Consider the following 22,420-nt stretch of genomic DNA (forward strand, 5'->3'; position numbering starts at 1 on the left):
AAACAGTTTTCAATTCTGACCTCAAATTCCTTTCGCATGAAGACTTTACATATAGACTTCACAGCCTCACTACCTTAGGCCATTCAAGCTCATAATGCTTTGGGCTCAAAGGAGGCTTGCTGTTGATCCAGTTCACACAGCGAGATAACCCCATGTTTCCCCAGCAGAAGAGGCTCAAGGAGGTCTGGAAAGAGTGAAACAAAGCAAAGTGCTGCTGCACTGCTGAGAAGGGGTTATATCCCTGGTTTTCTTTTATCTCTGTTTCAGAAGTGAAGCCTGAGCCACTTTCCTTATTCCCACACTTTTGATTCCAGCCTCTATTTTTGCTGCCAGATACGAAAAGTTCTGATATTGCTAAATCAGCATTTCAATGCAGTAAATTACAGCAAGAGTTAGGTGCGTGTACTTCACTCACAAATGTAAACAAGCAATTTTCAAAACATTAAATGGCTGCAGACATTCCTCCACAGAGGTCTGTGCCTAATACAAGGCAAAACTATGCCGTGGGAGAAGACACAGCAGTCAGGCTAATTAAACAAGACGGCAGTAATCCATAACAAGTATGCAGAGATCACCACATTTCAGATACCAAGCAAAACTATTTTTCTTTAGAACCACATAATTGATCAAAAAAAGCATTCTACATTTCCCCTATGCAATTTCACTGCCTTTTGCCATTTAAGCAGGTTTAGAGCAATATAAGACTTCAAAATATTCCAAAGCATTTTAAAAGTTGCATATAGAAACATTCACATACTTTATACTTAAAAATATTGACCTTACTGCCCTAGAAACGACATTAAGAAACCATCTGTTGCCGAAAAGGGTTCCCGTACAAGTTGTCCACATAGACTACTGAAAACTTGCATTACATAGGGAAAGCCACTTATGAACAGATTCCTGAATATTCACTAATTAAATGCTGTGCCAGCACACCATTCTGTACCAAACCGGGATCAAATGTGCTCAGATCATCCCAAGTAAATGTTTAGAGATTTTTAAGACAGGCATGGGCAACAACGGAAATTCAACAACATCTCTCATGCAATCAAAGAATCAAATCAGGCCAGTACCAGAAAGCGACACTCCCAAAATCCAACCTAAACTACTTGTTTTACACATTAAACAAAACCAGTGACAAATAGAGCTACGATCCCAAATCCTGCCAGTACCAGAAAGCGACACTCCCAAAATCCAACCTAAACTACTTGTTTTACACATTAAACAAAACCAGTGACAAATAGAGCTACGATCCCAAATCCTGCCTATGAGAGAAAGTATGAAATGTTTTCAGTGTGGAGATTAAAGCAGAGTTAGGAAATAAAGAAGAGCTGTCACCTACCGCTGCTCAGTCAGATGTAAAAAAGACAGCCAGTAGCTCTCATACTTACAAGATCCCACCCAGTTGCAAGCTATTGAGTCAGAAAAGTGGAAAAACCTCGTGACTGATAAATGCACGGTCTGTAATAAAAAAAAAAAAAAAAAAAAACATCGCAGTGTTTCTCTTGCCAGTACAGCAAGGAAACAATATTTAAGACTAGAACCCCAGTAAAAAAGAAAAAAAACCCAAAACCCTCAGCTATTACATAGCATCTGCTGAAAAAATACTAAAATAGCACATACCTTAAGGCGTTGGGCATTGGGGGGGGGGCAGGCAGGACAGACAGACACACAGACAGTTTAAAACATGAGAAACAAGCATAGTTTTGGAGCAAGTTCTTTTTCTGATGCAACAGCCTGCAACAGCCAGAACCCAGAAATTCCCAGTGGAAGCCATCATGAGGCCAGAGATCACCCTAACACAAGCTTTGATTTACAGATGTTCAAGCTTATGTTAATACTAGTTTCCACATACTAGGGTTTGCTTTAGTCTTTTAAGGCCATGCTTTGCCATTTTACTTACAAACACCTAAATTGTAAAGTTTCATAATTTCTAACACTTGTACACAATTAGAGAGATGCATTTTTGAAGTCCGAAGTTTTACCTTTTCTTTTGTAGTCTAGGATATTACAGGGGTTAATTAGTGCACATCTCACCAGAACAGAAGCTGTCAGGCTCCAAATCAAGATTTAAACTCACAACTCTGAAATAAGATAAAAACCATCAGAACTTCCTAACAAAGTATTTCAGAACAGTTGCAAGTACATTTTAATTATCTATCACTTCTCTTTTTCATGAAAGGCTAAAAAAATGACTCCAAGTACTGGCATACTTAATATACTCACCACTAAGGATAGTGTGAAGCTTCTATACTCAGGACAGATACTGCATGGAATATAATTTCTGTAACAGACAGATCTAGGCATAGAAACTTGAAAGACTTCCTGGGCATTGCCCCAGAAAACAAGGCCACATGTGGAGAAGACAGGACTACAGCTATCGAAATAAGAGCCAATAGACTTTTAGGATTTTTCTTCGCTCAGTGAACTTCTGCAGCCAAAATGCGTAACTGCCTTTCCTTGCCAAACAAGCTCCTCCAGCTTTCCATGCAGGTTCTAGCGAAGGATAGCCTTGCAAGCCAGCTGACACCAACAGCATTTCACAGACACTCTGGTTACAGACAAGTGTTATTATATTAGCAAGACCACCAGCACACATGCATGTTTTCCTCATGCTCTTTTGTAAGATCATACACAATAATGACTTTGAGTACACTTACTATAGTACCTACAACACATATCCCCAAACACAGGGCAAAACTTCATTTTAAATAGGCACCGTGCATCTACGTGTGACAGAGATGGCAACCTGACTAGGCAGCAGTAAGATAAACAGCGAAGGAAACTATTAATCCATACATGAATTGAAAGTGCAGGATTAATTAACAGTGTGCAAAGAAGCAGAGCTACCCTCATTTATATCATTTTGACTCTATTGAGTCTTAGTTAAATGAAACTGCAGAAATAAAATGGAAGAAGTCAGCCTAAAATGAGAACAAGCCCTTAACTACTGGAAAAGCAACATCCAGCTTTGCAAACAAAGTCAACAGGATAACACTATCCCATTGAAATGAAAACTAAAGGGTACGTGCAGACTCAAAGATTACAAGTACGTTTTGACCCACAATTAAAAACAGACTAAAAAAAAAAAAAAACACATTCATGTGCATGGGGCAGAAGAGTCAGTAAGTCCACATAGCAAGAAAGTTGCATCACTACCGTGAACTCACTGTCCACATTCCTGCATAATCAGAAAACTCATTTTTGCTGAGGCAACTTTGGAGATATTTCATCATTTACATGACACCAGCTCTTCTAACCACCTTCAAAGGAACATCACTGTCATTAAGTCATTTTCTTCTGCTTAAAAAAAAAACCCTTGAACTTCAAAAAGACTGAAAAGAAGCTGAACCATCTGTTTCCATGTGTACAGTTTTGCAACAGTTTTAGACGAAGCAAAACTAATACTTTTAGACAGGTCTTTACCATTACTCCCCTAGAGCACCTTACCCATCCTCTGTATATGTGGGTTGTAAGCCCAGTACCAAGGATGCATTTCTAAATACAAGTTTATTCAAAATTAGCAAGTTACCAGTGCTGCATGGCATATTTTAGTTGTTTTTACTTGTAGGTATTAAGATACACTGGCATTCTCTCTTCCAAAAAAAGTTTTTAGAGCAACTGGTTTAAAATGCTACAGAACATAAAAACACTTTGGAAGTAATTATTTAATTGCTCAAAACCATGCACCACCAACTTGTTCTTTAAGTGGGTTATGAAATTGAAAATGCAAGCATCTGCTGGCTCAGCAAGGCTACTCAAAACATGAAAACAAAGCTGTGGCCTTTTTCTCATTCTTACCTATCAACGAATGTGAACTCCACAAACTTCTCTTTTAGAAGTAGAATTCACCTTGCTTTTCCTTAATTACATATGCCTGAGACAGTCTGAAATTCAGGAAAGAACGAACCACACTCCTTCCTCAGCCCAAGAAGTGAAGGAGTGTCCACATGAGCACCAGCTACACAGCCCACTACTGCAGCTAACAGCACTTAAAAAAAAGAAATCACAGCCCCAGAAAAAGCCCCCCCCTTCCCTTGCCTTTTCCTCAAACTATGGGGCAGGGGAGGGGAGAAGTGACTTCCTTCCCCATCCCGAGCTGGGCTTTCCCCTCTCATCAGCTCAGGCAATCCTGCAGCCACAAGCCCTTGCAGAAAACACTTTTTTGGCTGGCAGATCAAATCACACACCTGAGTTGTACTGTGGGCACATAAGCACTGGATCCAATGCAATGGAAGCAGTTACAGCATACAGCTGGGGACAGTAAGAGTAAGACCACAAGGTGTGAAACATCTGACAGATCAACTGAATTAAGTGTGAGGTGAAACTACGCCTTAGCTATTCTTCCCTAGTAAGATGAAGGAAGCCGATGAAGCTACCTAATTACATGAGACAGCAAGGAAGTAAAATTTGACTACAAGGGTAATTGCTTTTTATTCAGGCTCCCAAGACAATGATTCCATTTTTAATATTAAAGAGTCATGCCTTCTCTTTCAAGTTTGGCTGGGGAAAAAGAAGAGTGGAATAACTATAAGGTAAAAAAAAAAACTTCTGAAAAAGACATAGAAAATGTAACTTTTAACCCCAACAGATTCTAGAAAAACAGAAAGTCTCCTTTATACAACCCTAATTAAAAAAAGAAAAAAAAAAAAAAAAAGAGAGGGCAAAAAGAAAAAAGCTCACCAGTACCTAAAAATTCCCATTTAAACAAAGATATAGCAAAACTTCAAGATAAAAAGCTTCTGTTGTGGCTAATAGTTGGCAACATAGAGCTCTGGAAGAAAGCAGTTCTTCAAGGTTCAGTTTAAGTGTTTACATCCCAAGAGAACAAGATGACTAAACGCATGGGATATGAAACACTAAGTAAAGAACTAGCATTCGGTCTTCCCTGAACTAGTTCTTTGGGGGTTTGTTTGTTTAGAAAAAGTGCAAAGATGACAAAAATTACCTCGAAGTCCAGTGTTTCACAACTTCCATATCCTATATATCTCTCATTGTATAAAATCAAAATACATCACAAAAATACCATGTAGAACACTTCATGAAATACACTTTAGATTATCTATAATCCCGAAGAGCAAAGGATGCCCACCTACATTAACTATAATTAAAACCCATACTTCATCTAACAGCATGTATCTGAAGAAATATATTTCAGAGATAAGATAGCAGATTCGTGTTTAAAATCTCCACTAGACTATTGTAAAAGAAAAAAAAAAAATTGACATGTGGGAAGAGTAAGTCATCAGTGCTGCAAACACCAGAATCATGAAAACACACATCTTCTGTAAGATACCAACTGCTTTCAGACCAGAACACCCACCAGACTGCACTGCACTTTTTTAGCAAGCCAAACTTAATGACTGAATTATGCACACACATAATTTTTCTGCAAACTATTTCCTCTACCAGTCTAGGGGACTATTTTTGCGGAGCGAGTCAGAGGGAGGAGGAAAAGGAATATTATGCAAGCATTAAAAGTTACTAAACTGGAGGTTTTGTCCAGAACTGTAACCTTGACTCCTAGGCAGCTTTTAAGCAATGAACAGCACAGAACAAATGTACAGCGATGCACATGAGCCCAGAGTCAGAAAAACATGACAGTACAAATGCAATTAAAACCAGCAAAGGTATGTAGAGCTGTCAGCTTGTCTGGCTTGATATTATGAGTGTCAACAACAGCAACATTTAACTTACCATAAACCTCTCTATTCTGAGATCTTCAGAGAACTGAAAGAACAGTTTCTGCAATTCCTGCTGGCTTGCAATGTACCATTTTCATCCTTTTCATAAACAGCAGTTATACATAAGGTTTAGATGCCTTCATGAAGGTAACAGATGACAAGAATCAAGATTTCAACAAGAAGAGCTGCTTCTAACAATCTGCTTACTGTACTGTAGTGCTTTTTGGTTTATGTTGCCATTACCACAAATATTTCAAGATCCTTACAGTCTCTTTACAATGATGCTTTGCTTAAAAAAAAAATATCAAACAAAATGTATAAAAATAGTTTTCTTATAAATATGAAATGCCTGTGTTAAAAACTGTAATTTTGTGGCATACAGAAATATACATTTGCAGAGAAGAGGCCAACACATTTCTGTAATGAAGAAATTATTTTGCATTATTTTACTCCATCTTTCAGCACGAAATCCTGGCATCTTCCAGATGAGGTTTGCAAAACAAGGATTTCAAGGGTTTATCAGCTGTTCTCCTTGATGGAGCTGCAGAAAGCTTCGCTTGTGGAAATATTTTTGAGAAGCAGATAGAGACAGTTATTGTAAATTTTCTCGTGTACAGAATGTTTCCGAACTACAGGTGTTTGTAGGCTTTCTCGCCTTCACAGAACTTTCCTACACAACATTAAGAAGATTTCACTTAACACACCAACAAAAAAGAGTCAAATAGGATGACTAGTAGACAATGCCAGCAATTTAATTTGCAGAAGAGAAAGCAATATATAGCATCAGCAACAGCACTGTAAGTCTTATTTTAGCAGCAGTGTTCACTCTTGGCTGCAGAATCACCGCTGGCACCTGTAACTTCTAAAGCAATATGCATGAATGATCAGAGTGGTATGCCTACGCAACAGTTCACAAATATTAAAGGGCACAAGAATAAACACACCTAAAGACTGCCTACTGAAAGCTAAGGAAAACTACTAAGAGAAGAAGATTACTTAAAGCTGGGAGAAGACGAAAAACACATGAAAAGCTAACACCATCAGGTGAAAGATCCATATTCCAGGCAGGAAATAATTCGTAACATACAGCATATAGCACACTTACTTGGAAATCTACAGCAGCAGTTTGAGGCTTGAATTCAAAGTATGGTTCTGCAGTTTACAACAGCCTTTCTGCCCACACATTTAAAAAAAAGTCCTATACTAAATTCACAAAGACAGCAGGGGAGAACCTTGACATACCTTCTGCCACCTTACAGCTCTATCCAAGAATCAAAGCATAACTCATCACTCCCAGGAGGAGCCAGACTACATATCAGAACACCCACTCTTCCATTAGGGAAGCCAGGAAATTCAGACACCTCATATTTTTATTGAAAGGCTTGCTATTAAGTTTCATTTGAAAAGGAGCAAATCAACACTACCATAAAAATTCCAAAGAAGAAACAATTAAAGTAACTTCCACATGGCTTAGGAGTTACTTATGACCCAAGACACTCTCCACCTTTACAAAGCACCTCTCTAACACACCACACTGAGTTTTTCCTACAGAGACCATGTATCCGATCATTCTACCCAAATATGTTCTCCATGGACAGATGCACAGCAATCAAGTGGCAGGAGTCAGTAAGAGAGTTTCAAAGGAATATAACTCAGATGCTGGTATAGTAGAAACAGATTTGTAGGTATATTTGTTCAAGTAGCAATCTGCATTCGTAACAGGCTACGGTCCTGCATTCCCGTTCTTTCCCTGCTCACCATAGCTATCATCTCACTCGTGGTCTTGTCCCTGTGTACTGATACCCTGTTCCCATGACAAAATTCATCCTCACCCTCATTTACCAGCACACTTCCCGGCTATATACCAATACTCATCAGTATGACCTCTACTGTACTCAACAGAAACAAGGGAAGGAGAAACTACACAACAGAAGTCAAAGCTATGGGGGTGAGGGGAGAAAAGCAGGGTAAAGATGACTTGTACCTTCTGTAACTTGTCTCACTATGTCAGAAGACAAGCAAAAAACCTCCTTCCTGTCACATCAATTCTCAAACCAATATTCACAACACAGACATACCACCTGCATCTTCCCACGTGCTTCCTCTGCACTGCAAATTATGCCCTTGAGCTGCTGCAAAAGGGATGTAAGGGATTGTATCTACAACATAGTTGTTGGGGAAGGAAAGAGAGGAAAAGAAAGAGGAAATTAATAACACTGCAGAGCACAGAATTGAAGATGCAGGAGACAAAACCGACTGGAAGCCTTTGATTCCACGGTAGCATTCTTCTCTCCCTGTGCTGGGAACAGAAGGGGGACTGATGGGAGATGTTGAAGCCCACCTTCAAGCTGCAGATTCAAACATGTGATGTAGTCTCTCCCTCAAGGGAACCTGACATTGACAGGGGTGTCAGCTAGAACCAATAGTACCAGATGATGGGGGCAGCTCTGCAGACAGAACCTATTCCAAAACATCACTGGCCTTCCACGTCCCTCCTCACTCCCATCCCCTCAGACTCCCTGCTATAAAATATACCCAGTCTAACTGTCCTGTCCTACTTCTCAAACACGTATCTGTTTGAATTCTTCTTCCACATCATCCCTCCCATTGTCATACATCCATGTGGCCCTGTAACACAGTATTGCCACTGCTAGTAGCAGTCCATTAGCTCTGTACTGCATTTGCAAGGCCTTAGGACTAAAGCCTGCCAGGCTTACTTTGGCTGAACTTTTCTTGACCAGCCTGCAACTTTTACTTGATTTAGCTGTGATAGCAATTTCTCTAATTGACCAGGTGCCTATGCCTAATCGGTTCTACTTTCATTTACCCGGACATGTTGCAACCATAGGTTCACATAAATCGCAGTAGCAAGCAGTTATTCTGTATAGAATGAGATATTCACAACTCTACAGCAATGATGGACTGTAGAGAAGTACAGGCCTGGTACGGTAGCAGAGCCTTGACAAGTGGAGACACAGGATGCAGCAGAGAGGAGCACAGGCATGGGATAAACAGAGATGGCTTGTACTGCACTCGGCACTGAACACCCCACAACTCGCCAGCAGTTGGCTAAGAGAAATGCAGACCTGGACAAAACTGTTTCTAGGGCTAACAAACAAGAAGAAAACAGTATCTAATATATAGTGCCTTTTACGTATTTGGATGCAACACAGAGTTGCAAACCAATGAAGAGCAAAGGCATATAAGCATGTTAGCAAGCTAAGATGAAACCATGAACATGAACGATCGTATCGCTCCTCGTGAAGGACACCTGATGCTGACAACTCACTGTAACAGCTCACCACCACCAGGATGAAACCACTGACCTCAGGACTCAGAGCAGCAGTGAGATGGTAAGCGTAACTACTTTAACTGCATTATTGCTCTTTCTGTTTTTGAAACAATTAAATCTAGGCTAATAATCATTAGGCTCCTAAGATTTCAATTATTCTAACAATAACTTCTTGGCCTCTGTTTTAAGGTATGCTTCCATTTTTTAGACATAAATGAGACTGCGCACAGCACCCAACAGAGGCCCTTGCTCCGTAATTTACAGACACACAAAGAGAACAAGGTATCCAGTAGGCACCCAGACTCTCAAAGCGTCCCCAGCACACCAGCCACTGTCACTGGAAGGGCCCCGAGCAGCAGCACTTCAGTACCCGAAGGCTTCTGCATGATTCTGGCATCTACCACACCAGGTACAAAGACGAGCACTAGACCTTCTTTCCTTCAAAGCACAAAGATCCAACCCTTCCTCCTTCTTTCTCAAATCACACTTGACTCATCTCCTCGCCAGAGCTGCTCCCAAGATATACCTGTGAAATACAGCCCGTGAAATAAGCTGATAACAACCGACACTACAAAGCGGCATTCATGGTATGGCAAAAGGTGCAAGGAAAAATAGTCAGAAGAGCAAAATACCTCACTAGGAAAATACTCATTACCCAGAAAGGACCAGAGAAACTAAAACAGTTTACACCCTAACCTTGTAAAAGGTAACAGCCTTAAGTCACTAACATCAACATCTTAACGCAATGCACATCTAAGGAGTAAAAAATGCCTAGAAAGAAAGTAGTATTTTGTGAAATAGCCTTCATAGGGAGTACTTTCATAAAAGAAACACTTAATGTCTCAAAAAGGATATACCAAATGAGCATTCCAGGTAAGGAAAAAGAGCTGTACTGTTTCTAGTTCATAGACATTTTAAGACATCAGTTTTCATTTAACTCCTTGTCAGTATTAACAACTAAAAACACTCTCCAAATTGGTTGTGTCTTTGTATTTATTATTTTATAGTGGCAAGTAACAAAATGTTCTCTCCTGCTAGCATACATATACACAACATTACCCACTCAGTGTTCCTTATGGTTAATACAACCACCGTTCTAAGAATCTCTTACAAAAAAGAAAGTTCGCTGACAGTACAGACTCCAAGATGATATGCGCATAACCGTAGAAGGGATCCTCTTATCCTGCAACCACTAAAATATCTAACACCTGCATTTATTAAACGTGCACAAATCACTAAGTTATAGCAGGATCCATAGCACTGTCTCCCATTAAAAAAAAAAAAAAAAAAAAAAAAAAACACAACATTTTAGGCGCTGCACTTGAACGAAGACACTGTTTTTGGCCGACAGCCGAGATGTGCGCTCAGAACCAGCGGCACTCTGCCGCTGCCCGCTCCCGGACAGGCTCCCCGAGAACCCGGGCGAGGCTCCGGGCTGCGCCTTTCAGCGGGAGCGCACAGACGGCGGGGCAGCGCAGCCGCTCCAGCGCCAACGGCCAAGCTTCCCCCGCCGACGCCGGCCTCGGCGGCCGCCAGCCTCCTCCTCCGCGCCGCCGCCCGCGGGACACCCAGCCGTCCGTCCCCTCGGGCCTCCGCCGCCGGCCGGGCCCGCACGCACAGCCGGTGGTGCCGCTCCCCGCGGCGAGGAACACGGCCGGGCCTTCCGCCCCGCCGCCGCCCGGCCAACGACCGCCGGGCCGGGCCGGGCCAGACCAGACCGGGCCGGGCCGGGCCGGGCCTAGCCAGCCCCGCCTGCCCGCCGCCGCCTCCGACGAGGCCGCGAGCCCCGGCAGGGCCTGACTCAGCGCCGCGGCACCGGCGCTGGCCGCGGCTGTCAGCAGCCCGGGGAGAAGAGAGGGGGGCCGCCGGCGCCCTACCTGTCCTCGCTCTTGTTCTTCTGCTTCTTGCCCATGGCGGCGGCCCCGGCGCTCGTCCCCCGCCTCAGCGCTGCCCGCCCGCCCGCGCGCAGCCCCGTGCATATGGTACGCCGCCCCCACCAGCCCGCCCCGCCGCGCGCCGCGCACGCGCCCGCCCCGCCCCCGCCCTCCCGGCCTGCCCCGCGCCGGCACGCCACGAGCGGCGGCCGCGGCGCCGGTCGGGCAGCGCCTCCGCGCGATGGCGCCCCCTGCCGGCCGGAGGGGGGAGCAGGCGGCGCCGCTTGGCCCAGGCCCGGGGCGGGGCGGGCCAGCGCCCCCCCGGCCGGGGACGCGGCCGCTGTCGGGGGTCGCAGCGACCGGCTTCTCGAAATCGGCTGTGTTCCATCAGCTTGGTCCTCAGGCGGGCCTGGAAAATGACTAAGCGATGCCCCAAGGCTGTAGTTTCCCTCCGGTCCTCCTGCCTGCCCGGAGGGCTGCGCGGGGAGGCCCGGAGCCCCCGGCAGCACCGTAGCCCGCTCGGCCACGAAAACCGACCAAATCGCCGAAATAAAGGACACGCGTTTGGAAAGCTTTTATCTGGAGGCAAGCGGGACAGCTAGGTCAAAGCGGGGGGACGGAGAGGTTAAGGGTGAAGGTCGTAGGGCGCGCGGCGGCCATCGGCTCGGGCGCGGGGCGCGTTGGCCAGCGCGGCCCGGGACGCCTCGCCGTTCTTCTCTCCGCGGTCCCCCGGCCCTTCGCTCTGCTGGCCTTTCGTCCCCACAGCTCAGGCGTTGACAACAAAGGTCCGCCACCCGGCGCTGCAGCAGCTGGCCTCCGGCAGCAACGGGGGAGCGAGAGGCGGCAGGGCTGGGTTCGCTGCTCGGCGCAGAGGCAGCGATCAAACCCAGCACCGGGGACGGAGGTCCCCCTGCAGGGAGTTTGGCTGCCAGGCAGCGACGTTAAAAGTACGGCATTTCCTTCCCTCCTCGCCAGATTTCCTCAGCGTACAAAGCTTCTCCTCCCTCTCCCCTCCCAGAAGCCTTGCAGCTGAAGGGGTGCTGCGCTCTCTCGCAGGAAAGCCTGGACACCGCTGCTGCGGGGCAGGAGAAGGTGGCCTAAGTTCATAGGAACGCGGCACGGGAGTCAGGCAGCAAACACCACGTGTTATGGCAGAGGTGCGACCCCATCTCCTCCTGGCCACGTTTCTCAAGAGCAAAGCAAGATGGAGCAGAAAAAGCAGTGGTGACAGGCATGACTCTGTTTAATATGCTTTGGGAGCTGCACGTTTTCTGTTGTGGTCACCACCCCGTTACAGGAATTCCTTTTGCAGACAGAGCAAGCCTCACCGTTCCCTTCATCTTTCAGCCTCCATCTTCCTTCACTCCCTGAAGCCCTCGCCTCCTGCTTCTCTCTGCCTTCATACAGCTGCGACTCCTTATCAGCCTCTGCCACCCAGGCTCCCAGCAGGCTGCCGATAACGCCACGAGTTTATCTCCCCGCCCCACCGTCCTCATCAGCACACTTCGGGTCGGGGGAGTCAGATTTCCAGGAAACAAGGAAGCACAACACTTGTTTTGTTTTTTTTTTAAAAAACACACTTTAATATCCCTTTACTTAAATCTGTGGATCTTCCAGCGCGCTTGCAAGAAGAGCAAAGAGACGACAATGCCCCGGCTGCGCCAGCACGGCCGGCTTCCCAGCCAGGCTGCCGGAGGGCTCCCGCCGCGCCGCGCCGCGCCGCCGCCGGGCCCCGGCCCCCGCCCCCCGCCAGCCCCGCCCGCCCTCGCCCAGGCGCCTCGCGGGCCGCCCTTACCTCACGGCGTCGCCCGAGGGGCCCGGCCCCGCCGCTCCCGGCCGTTACGCCCCCGCCGCGCCCCGACTCTCTGCGGGGGTTCGGCCTCGGACGCCCAACCCCGAGAAGGAGCCCCCCAGAAGCGGGGCGGCGGCGGGCCCTCCAGCACACCGCCCTGAGGGGCGGGGCGGGGCGGTCCCGGCCGCCGCCCGCAGGTGCCGCACCCACGGCGGCGCGGCGCACGCGCGCTGGGCGCCGGCCGCCGCCGGGACGCGCCCGCCGCCCCGGCCAATGAACGCGCCGGGGGGCCCTGCGTGCGCGGCAGCGGCCCCGCCCCGGCTCTCGCGAGAGGCTGGCGGGGCGCGGCCGGCGGGGCGGGGCGGGGAGAGGCGCGGGCGGGCGGGCGCGGCGCGGCGCGGCGGTGGGCGGCGGTGGGGTGAGTGCCGGTCTGTGCCGGGGCTTCGGCTGTCTGTGGCGGGGGGCACCGTGGCCGGGGGAGGGTGAGCCTCTCCCCGGAGAGCCCGTCGGGAGCTGGGTGGATTGGGCGCGCGCGCGGGCGGGCGGCCGGCCGTTGTCTGTAACGGCCCCGCGGAGGCGCGCGGCGCCTGCGCCGTGTCCCGCCGTGTGTCGGCCCCCCTCGGCCCCGCTGCGGGCGGTGCCGGCGGGCGGTGCCGGCGCGGGCCCCCAGCGGCCCTCCCTGGCGGAGCGGGCAGGGCCGCGGCCCCGCAGCGGTGCCGAGTCCCCCGGGAGCGGGCCTTGGGCGCAGGCCCCCCGCGGCGGAGGAGACGCCTGTTGGCACCGAGGCTTCCGCGGCTCGGGGAGCCGGCAGCCCTCTGGGGACCGCAGGCCGTAGTGGAGTCTGGCTGGGGTTGATGTTCCGTTTTCCTCCCGGTTTGCTTGGAGGACAAGCCTCCCTTTGCCCCAGCTGAGCAGGGTTCCCTCCCTCTCCTTAAGACCTAATGGTCTCTGGTCTGCGCCAGCAAGGTTCTCATCTCCTCTGGAATTACAGGAAAGGGGGACAGAAAACACCAACGGAGAGACTCGGTAGTTAGCAGCTTCGGGGAGAGGGACTCAAGACAAGGTGCTGCAGGTCAGAGCAAGCGTGGCAGCAGGCTTAGCGCTGCCGGTGTTGCATTGCACTTGGAGCGCTGCCGTGATGTTGATACTTTGCCCGTCGCTTCTTAAAATGCTTTCTCGCCTCTGTGTGCAAGGTGTTTGCAAAGCCAGGGGCACTGGTAGTTTGGCTATCTTGAAATACAGCCAAGAGTACTCTGGAACCCGAATTCAACACATCAAATCCGTGGCCTGCAGGTTGAGAATCTGATGAGGGTGACTGTGCACTGTCCCTGTTTCAAAACTGTCACTCATTACAGTGATAGTTTTTTGTAGTGTAAGTTTATCGGGGAGAGCAATCAATTACATTGCCCCAGCTCTTCATGCACCCCAGTCTTAGTATTTTGTGCCTTTGAAGTGTTTGGGCAGGGAGAACTTTACAGAGAATGATTTTAGCTGTGTTTCTTCACACAGCAATTAGGTAGTGGTTGTTGGGGTTTTTTAAATCCTTTCACTGGCTGCCATAGGGTGGTGTTTGCAATAGCAGTTTTCTTGTACTAATTGAAGCAGTGTATTGGCCTAAAGCGTTTGCTGCTGAGCGCCTTGTCTTTCTTTTAGCTGAGGAGAGGAGTGTTAATTCAGTTTTAAATATGTTAATATGCATCAGGTACTTAAAGTAATTCCATTTAAACTACTGGCAGAAATTTATACACTGAGCATTGCTTAGACTTATTCTGAGACATCTTACACCTCCTCCCAGCAGCTCGGAGCTTTCCAATTGTATCTTCTAGTTTCGGAATACTTAGTAAAGGTATGTGGATCCGGCTCAGGATGAGCGTTCCTTTGAAACTGGTGAATTTTACTTCTTTATATTGACCAAGTAATTTAAGGTTCCTGTGCACTTTCAGCAGCTGTCTTTGGGATTGAGAGAATAGGACTTGACTGGTATCTGCATTGTGAAAGTATTCTCCAAAGGGGGTTGCAATATAGAAAAGAACTATCTACTGTTATCTTAAAATAGCATAGCATTTTGTTTCTTTACAGTGTGAACTGCAAGTAAGAGAGGTCAGGTTTTTGATTAAGTGGTTGTATAAATGTTAATTCCATGTATCACTATTTCCACAGCTCTGAAGAGATCACTTTCTAGTTAAAGATGGCTGCCGATACCTCTGTTGAAATACTTCAGAAAGTTCTGGAGAATGAAATACTTCAGACTACCAAGGTTGTGGAAGAACATCTGGATGCTGAAATGCAGAAGCTGGACCAAATGGATGAAGATGAATTGGAACGCCTTAAACAAAGGAGGCTTGAGGCACTAAAAAAGGCCCAACAGCAGAAACAAGTAATTCTTGTAGTAATATCAACTCTTGATGTGTACAGTGTAACAGACTTTTTGAAAATTCTAGGGCAACTGTATATGTGAACTAAGTGTTTTGGGGTTGAATGTTTTTTTGTTTTTTTTTTCTTCTTCCTCACCTTTCTCTACTTATTAATTTTAAATTATCCAGGAAAGCAAGTGTCTGTCCATATGTGCATGCTTTGTATGTTTTAGCAGGAGGAGAGAAGAACCTCTGTGATTGTTTATAATAAAGATAGGATAAAGAGTCTCGTACAAAGATTTGAGTATGTCCGTATTCACTGAACGTTGCTATCTGGAAGCATAAGCTTTGTAGGCAACCTAATCATTAGGAGCCTTTAGGCTCCTAAAGCTTCTGAATTCTAGAGATTGTTTGTTATGGCATGTAAGTGACGCGTGCTCTTAAGTTATTTTGTAGAAAAACGATACAGGGTCTTTTCCTGTTCCTAGGGTGGAATCGTTTATCCCACTCCTTCTAACCCAATGAAATGTTGTCTTTGTATGGCTGCTCATTTCTTTTTGCAGGAAAGAAATTCTGCTTCAGACCCTGATACCTCATGCTAGATTGTGGTCTTTATGCTCCCCAGAAAGTCTCTTTGAACATAGTTCTCACCAAAGTTTTGGTAGCATATGGTATGAGACCTGAATTGTAAATAGGGAAGCCATAGGTTTCTTAGCTTACTCCATCTAAGCGAACCTAAACAAAGAAGTAGACTGGGTTGGGGGGGAGGTGACTGGGTTGAAAGGAGATACTCTGGCTGTGGTGGAACCCATAAAAGCTAATGCCATGCTTTGAAATGGGAATGCAGTAAAATGTCATGGCATGGTTGGGATGCTGGAGGACAGGCAGTGTTAGTGGCTTTGATTCTCTAAAAACTGAAGTCGAGAAAGTGGCACGCTATTTGCTTGTCTTCAGAAGTTCAGTTTATATTTGATTCTAGCGTTTTCCTTTTTCAGAAGTCATAACACTTGGATGGTCTTGGATGTGAACATGTGCTAGTTCTCATGCGAAAACTTGTTTACGTCATTTGATCTTAAGTCACTGTTCTCATGCATTTTCAAACGCAAATCTGAAGTAGGATACTACTCAGTAAAAGGAGTAAGCTGCCACACTATTCTGGAATAGGATTGTGCAGAGGGGAACTAATGCATTACCCACTGTTGAAGGATAAGTCAGTTCTTGATTTGCATCATGATGACTTCTTCACATGCTCATACTTCTATGAATTGTTAATGTGTACAATGTTCAGGAAATTCTTTGTTCTATCTTCATATAGGTTGCAGGATATTTTCAGTTTGGTTGGAAACCTTCTCTCCCCACCCCCGCTAAGACAAAACTGCAAGATCAAGAACAGTGATTTATCTTCCCCCCCCAACCCCCCCCCACTGGAAACTAAAGTTTTTCGTCAAGTTCTGTCATACTGCACTACTTCTAATCATTTAGCTTAGTCTGTACTTCTTTCAATACACTACAATTAACTGTCAGTATTGTAGAAGCTGGGGTTTTTTCTTAAGTGCATTTGTTGAAAATCTAGATTAGCTTTTTCAAAACTGTATTTGCACACTTAATCAGGCAGTTTTTGAAGTGGCCTGTAAATTTTAGCTTGTGAAATTATGTTTCTCCATACATTTTGTGACTAATGGTATGCATGTGTTTTCTGAATGGTTTTCTGGAAGCCTGGCTCATATTAAGATACCTTCAGTATATATTTGATGGACGTTATCAGTTGCAAGTGAGTCAGTAGGCTTTTTTCTCACTGTTTTTTTTCCTAGAGGGAAAAGTTAGAAGAAACCCCTTTTAATACATGTAATGACTTGAATCAGTTTTAGACAAGAGTTCTTTGAGTGTACAAAAACATTTTAGAGAGAGTAGCCCAAGCTGTCGATCAGCAGTTTTCAAATGCTGAGATTTTTCTGTCATTGGTGTTCTCTTTGAACTAGTCTAGTCTTACTGAGAGGCTGCGCTGCAGAAATTTATGCAGCTCTGTACAATATTTGTGTTTCCAAATAAGTAAGGTAGCCTTACTGCTCAACCACCTATCTGCTGTTGAGAAAGAGCCGACCCAAAAGTATTGTCTAGCCTAGTGGCATTTGTGTATTTTCAAAGCAGTAGTAAAGGGGGGAAGTAATTTGTTTCTCCTTCTATTAGTGTATGAAATAGGTTTCCACTACAGGCCCCCTCTTCTATTTTTCTTAAAGACTGTAGAGCTTGCATGACAGGTGCAGGACTAACAGACTCCATACTAATTTTTTCCTTTTATGTTTTCCAAAAGGAGTGGCTTTCAAAAGGACATGGAGAATACAGAGAAATCCCAAGTGAGAGAGACTTTTTCCAAGAAGTCAAAGAAAGTAAAAACGTGGTTTGCCATTTCTATAGAGATACAACTTTCAGGTATAGTAAATAAGCTATGCCCAAGAAACCTTTTGTTTATAGATGTCTACAAAAACAGACGTGTTCTTTTGTTCTTTCAAATCCGAGAAATAAATAGGTGTTTTTAGAAGTACTCAAATTCCTTCACTTTCCAAATCTCACTCCCTTCTCAAGATATTTGATTTTTTAATTTTTTTTTTTTCCATTCCAGTTAATCTGGACATGATTTGACAATGATTAATACCCTGTTACATAGTTGATTAGAATATAAATGTATAACTTCTTTGACAATATTTGAGAGAGTGCTGTGTTTCATTATTGATTTAGTTTGAGGGAGCCAGGTCTGTAAACATAGTGACTCTACAGGAGCAGCATTTCAAAAAGATCACTTTGGTTATTCCAGACAGAGATATTCTGGACAGTTCTGGCAAATGAAAATAAAAACATAATCAAAAACATGTCTAGGCATCTTCAGAATTTAACCTTTTACTATGAAAGGATCTGTGGATACCAGTTGTAGCTGCTTTCCCTTTGTGCCTGTGCCTTTGTGGTTACATCACTTTTTTAGGGTGTGAGAGACCAAGATCTGAGAATATGTCCTGACTCAGAACAGGAACCTAAAATAAGATCTCCCGCTTCCTTGGAAGATTTTCAGAAGTTCTGGGTTGTGTTCCTCAGTGGGTCTGTCTCAATGTTTTCTGTGAAAATGCAGTTGCAAAGTAGAGTGGTTTGTTGAAGGAGGAGCCAGTTGTCCTGTTTTTGGTTGGTTGGTTGATTGTTCTGCCCACTCACACCCCCCCCCCGCCCCAAGGTGTTATGTTCTCTTTAGCTTATAGAATATAAACTGAAATGGCCTCAATGTGAGAAACTGAAAGAGGTCAAAGCTGGATTATGCAGTGAGGTAACTGCGTCCTACATTTTCTAAGTTAAACGTTTAAGTTTTAGAAACATCCGAAGTGGCTGTATTTGGCTAGCTTTTACTCAAAGAAGTTGAAAGACTTCTGCAAATAAAGTAGCTTAGAACAGGTTCATGTTGTTTGGTTCTTGTTTCTTGAACCAAAAAAGTCTGTAGACTCAGACAGGAGAAGGAACTGTAGAGAAAGTTCTTTGTCAGATGCATTGTGCTCACAACCAGCTTGAAGCTAGTGTGTCAGGTTTACCAACCGCAATATCAAGTTGCTTTCACCCTTGCCCACTCCAGCTTTTTGATCTGTTCGGCTCTCCTCTTGAGTTAAAGGACAGTCACATCACCGAGTTCGTGCAGCTAAGCCAAACCACTTAAAGAAGACAATCCAGAAAGTTGAGATTGCAAGCGACAAGTCCACAAATGTCTGCCATCTGATGAGTATTTTGAGCAGTTCATGTTACTGTCCCTTAGCTGAGAAACAATAATTGTTTGCTCACTCCTATTCCATCGCAACAGAAAAGTGAAATGTTTTTGCCTATAGCACTACTGAAGCAGTCTGTGCAAATCACTTCCCCCTCCCCCCAGTACAGTGAGTTACTGCATCTCAGCTGTGGAGATAGTGACTGAAAAAAACCAAAACGCTGTAACGTGTTGAGAGTACTTTTCTGAAGACGTGACGTTTGTTATAGAGCAGTTTTTCCAGCTGATAGGCAGTGAAGCTAGAGCAGGCAGGATAGAAGTGAGAGGGAAATTTCACCAGTAAATGCAGGTCTCAAGAAATGAGAGGCTTTCAGGTGCATGTGGGAGTAATGAGGAAGAAATAAGAGAAACGGATGGTGTAATTGTGCAGTAAAGGTGCTCCAGGCTGTTATTCTATTAGTCATTAATTCCGGCTACATTTGAAACACATTTTATCTTGAAACTGAATTCTTAATTACAAAGGTTGCATCTGAGGAATTAACATGATAGAACTAGCTCTTTACTGTTCCTCTTAAACTTTCTCTAAAATACGTGTTCTTCAGCTTCTAACACTTTATATATTTTGGGTTTTTTTCCACAGGTGCCAAATATTGGATAAACATTTGACTGTATTGGCAAAAAAGCATGTTGAGACAAAATTCTTGAAATTAAATGCTGAAAAATCTCCTTTCTTGTGTGAAAGACTGCGCATCAAAGTAATTCCCACTCTAGCACTAGTAAAAGATGGAAAAACACAAGACTACGTCGTGGGCTTTACTGATCTCGGTAACACTGATGACTTCACTACAGAGACCTTAGAATGGAGATTAGGCTGTGCAGACATAATTAATTACAGGTAATTAGTTGTTTTGTGATTGTTTTATTTTCAGATACAGTGCAAGGACAATACGCCTGCAGACAGGAGAATCTGTAAAAGTTTGTAACTTTGACTGATCTGTTGTATGCTCAGACACACAACAGTTTAGTCCAGTTAATCTGTGTACTTTGGCAAGGGAAAGAAGAGAGTATCTCTTTGGCAAAGTATTGAGACATTATAATGAGTGTTACGTTGTCCTTTTTGTACAGTAATAAAAATAAAAAGAGTTCTTGCCGTGAGGTGTGTTGAGTAGCTACACTGTTTTGATACCGCCTCTGAGTCATGCATCTAATGTAATCCTTTCTAGATCAGCTGTAGATGCTTAGATGCCGCAGTTGCAATGCAGTAAAGATTGAGCATTTTTAATTCACTTCAGAGAAAACTCAGCAAGGCATCCTTAAACTGCATCTTAGTCCATACATACATGAATATGGTTTTTTTTTCCCAATGAACAGTACAGAAAGTGAAAATAAGTTGCAGAAATGCAAATAAATTATTTGTGTAGCAGTACAATATAATCATAAATCCCACGTTTAAGACTACAGGATAGAAGGCAGTAGAAGATAACTGTCCCCACAATAGCCTAACTTCACAGGAGAATCATTTACCAGAACTTTATGCTTTGCTTTCCAGTGTGGCTAAAACATCATCTTTATCTTTTTAGGTCAATTTTGCTCCTTTGTTTCGAATGTCTTTGGCTTTTTTTTTTTTAATTATTATTTTAAACTTCATTATCTGAATTTATTTCAATGTCTAATTTCCAAATTTTGGCAAGAAGTATTGTTGTATCTTAAAGGCAAAGAAAGTACTGTTCAGTTTAGCTTAGTAGCTGCTGAACTTCAAATGAAGTGACTGAAATGGAAATTTGTAGTTCAAAACAAGTATTAATACCCATTTCCCGGTTCAGTAACAAGCAAATATGCAGAGGAGTGAAAGGCAGCTTGGTTATGTATTCTAGACAGCAACAGCCTTTTATGGGAGAAATCTTTCAGTGGAGTTGTACCAAGCTGCACTGAATTTGCTAAACGTTAGTACATGGGCTTACAGCATAATTTTACTTCCTGCTTGACTCCAGTAGTACTGGGTGTTCCGATCTTAGCTCCTTGTGGAGTGGGGGAGTTGTTTCATTCTTTGTTCATTTTGCCAGATCCTGAGTTTGGTACCCTGGCTTTGCAAAGTGAGCCACGGTATCTGCGCAGCCCAGGAGATCTATTCCAGGAGGCATCCATTTATGCACAAGTGTTGCATTTCCACACTGCTTTGAATGTAATGTCCCGCTCTCTGGAGTTCCTGAAAAGGAGATAGTCCTTCCCAGAGCCTCGAAACATTTCTTTTCCTTGAACCTGTGGGATAGCAGATGGTGAAAGGATATACTGTGTTTAAGGGAAAAATGTTCGGGTCACATTGTTTGACCAAAATCAGGATTCAAGAGGTGTATTGACTTATTACTGACATGTAATTAACTAGCAATCAGTGAACTGTACATTTAGGATCAATATCAGCAAAATGTTATTTACAAAATGTTAATACCTACAAATTTCTAAACACCCTTCTATAGCTAATTCCAGAAGGTTCTAATTGCTCGCTCACTCACTGACACTTAGATGCAAACCCCTCCCAGGTCGCATGGGTGCTCCAGCTTTGTGTGAGCACCTGCTGTTCCCAACGACCCAGGGACCCACAGGCTGGTGAGAAAGCCCCCACAGGGTCGTACGTGCACACTGAGGCGCGAGTCCCTCCATACTCCCCTGATTGGAGTGCAGCGTTGGGTGAGGAAGCTGCTCTGTCTTGGCTAGGCAGAGATAGTACAAGGTGACTTCTGGCAGTATAAAACCCAGTTTTGACTCATCTGTTTCTACTCCAAAGTCCCTGTTACAAAATCTTAGCTTGTTTTGTACTTCTGGCTCCTCATTTATTTGAAGAGTGTTTCTAATTCCCTGGTTACGGCTTAATCTGACAGATGGTTGTCTTCAGCGTGATCAGTTTGCAGCAAAACCCCTTTCAGACAGTTTTTGTCTAGAGCTCTGCTCACAGGTGCTGTTTACACTCACACTCCTGTCTTAACTACAGTTATCCAGGCCATTTTGTCCAGGATGTGCTATGCTAGCAACACTGTACTGATACTTAGGGTGGCTTCAGGGAGTAGCCGTTGTGTTCTCTTTTCTTGGAGAAACAGGTAATTAGAGATGCTACTTACTGTCAGCATGAATACGGCTTTAATCAACATGTTTTACTCTTTTCCTCTAGTGGAAACTTGATGGACCCACCTTTTCAAAGTCAAAAGAAATTTGGAACAAGCTTTACGAAGTTGGATAAGAAGACCATCAGAGGAAAGAAATATGATTCAGATTCTGATGATGACTAGAAGAACAGCTAAATGTATTTGTAAATCATCTTTTGTTTATGCTTGGTACATTTCTAAGAATGTTTTTTATAAAGCTTACTGCTTTTCGTTACATCTGCACATAATGCTCATTTTTCTATACAGTTTTATACAACTGAGTCATAGCAGAAAAAAGCTTAAATATTTTTTTTTTTCCTCTTTTGGAAGTCATTTGTAATTCAAAAATCTGAGTCCTTCTAACTAAATAGCGTGACAAATTATGAACTTTGTCTTAAGTATAAGTTTATGAAGTGTTTTGAAGTAACTGTTAGAAACCACTGTACCAAGTCAGACCAAAGGTCCCTCTGGCCCAGCATCCAGTCTCAGTGGCAGAAAGCAGATGCACAAGGAAGAGTAAAAACAGGGTGAGCAGATAGCAATGCTTCCCC

General features: G+C 44.5%; 2 protein-coding genes across 7 annotated transcripts in view; one reads left to right on the forward strand and one right to left on the reverse strand.

Annotated features, from left to right (window-relative positions):
• Positions 1 to 12,496, reverse strand: part of EIF5B (eukaryotic translation initiation factor 5B) — a 39,076-nt gene extending 26,580 nt beyond the window's left edge. For 2 of the 5 annotated variants that reach the window (XM_082334557.1, XM_082334560.1), the window contains exons 1-2: positions 12,179 to 12,494; positions 1,343 to 1,461 (exon numbers count right to left, since the gene is read on the reverse strand). In XM_082334557.1, coding sequence (XP_082190683.1) covers positions 1,343 to 1,461; positions 12,179 to 12,190 — 131 coding nt within the window. In that variant the 5' untranslated portion in view covers positions 12,191 to 12,494. Of the gene's footprint in view, positions 1 to 1,342; positions 1,462 to 10,853; positions 10,976 to 12,178 lie in introns of those variants that run through there. The other 3 variants (XM_082334558.1, XM_082334559.1, XM_082334556.1) reach the window with 2 other exon arrangements.
• Positions 12,497 to 12,973: 477 nt separating this feature from the next.
• Positions 12,974 to 22,367, forward strand: TXNDC9 (thioredoxin domain containing 9). Of its 2 annotated transcripts, none has more exons than XM_082334704.1 (5): positions 12,974 to 13,060; positions 14,803 to 15,019; positions 17,308 to 17,426; positions 19,373 to 19,627; positions 21,896 to 22,367. In XM_082334704.1, exons 2-5 carry the CDS (start codon positions 14,831 to 14,833, stop codon positions 22,011 to 22,013), a joined length of 681 nt encoding a protein of 226 aa, XP_082190830.1. In that variant the 5' UTR covers positions 12,974 to 13,060; positions 14,803 to 14,830; the 3' UTR covers positions 22,014 to 22,367. The 2 variants fall into 2 exon arrangements, with proteins under 2 accessions (XP_082190830.1, XP_082190831.1); XM_082334705.1 differs by lacking the exon at positions 12,974 to 13,060 and adding an exon at positions 14,021 to 14,488.
• Positions 22,368 to 22,420: the final 53 nt, after the last annotated feature.

This window comes from Platalea leucorodia, assembly GCF_965183815.1.
Source record: "Platalea leucorodia genome assembly, chromosome: 2".
Classification (NCBI taxonomy): Eukaryota; Metazoa; Chordata; class Aves; order Pelecaniformes; family Threskiornithidae; genus Platalea; species Platalea leucorodia.

Excerpts from the sequence above, each read along its gene's own strand:
- TXNDC9 (XM_082334704.1), top strand. The coding sequence starts at position 14,831 with ATGGCTGCCGATACCTCTGTTGAAATACTTCAGAAAGTTCTGGAGAAT. Across the intron at positions 15,020-17,307 it reads AGGCCCAACAGCAGAAACAA|GAGTGGCTTTCAAAAGGACA; the intron begins GTAATTCTTGTA and ends GTTTTCCAAAAG. Across the intron at positions 19,628-21,895 it reads GCAGACATAATTAATTACAG|TGGAAACTTGATGGACCCAC; the intron begins GTAATTAGTTGT and ends CTTTTCCTCTAG.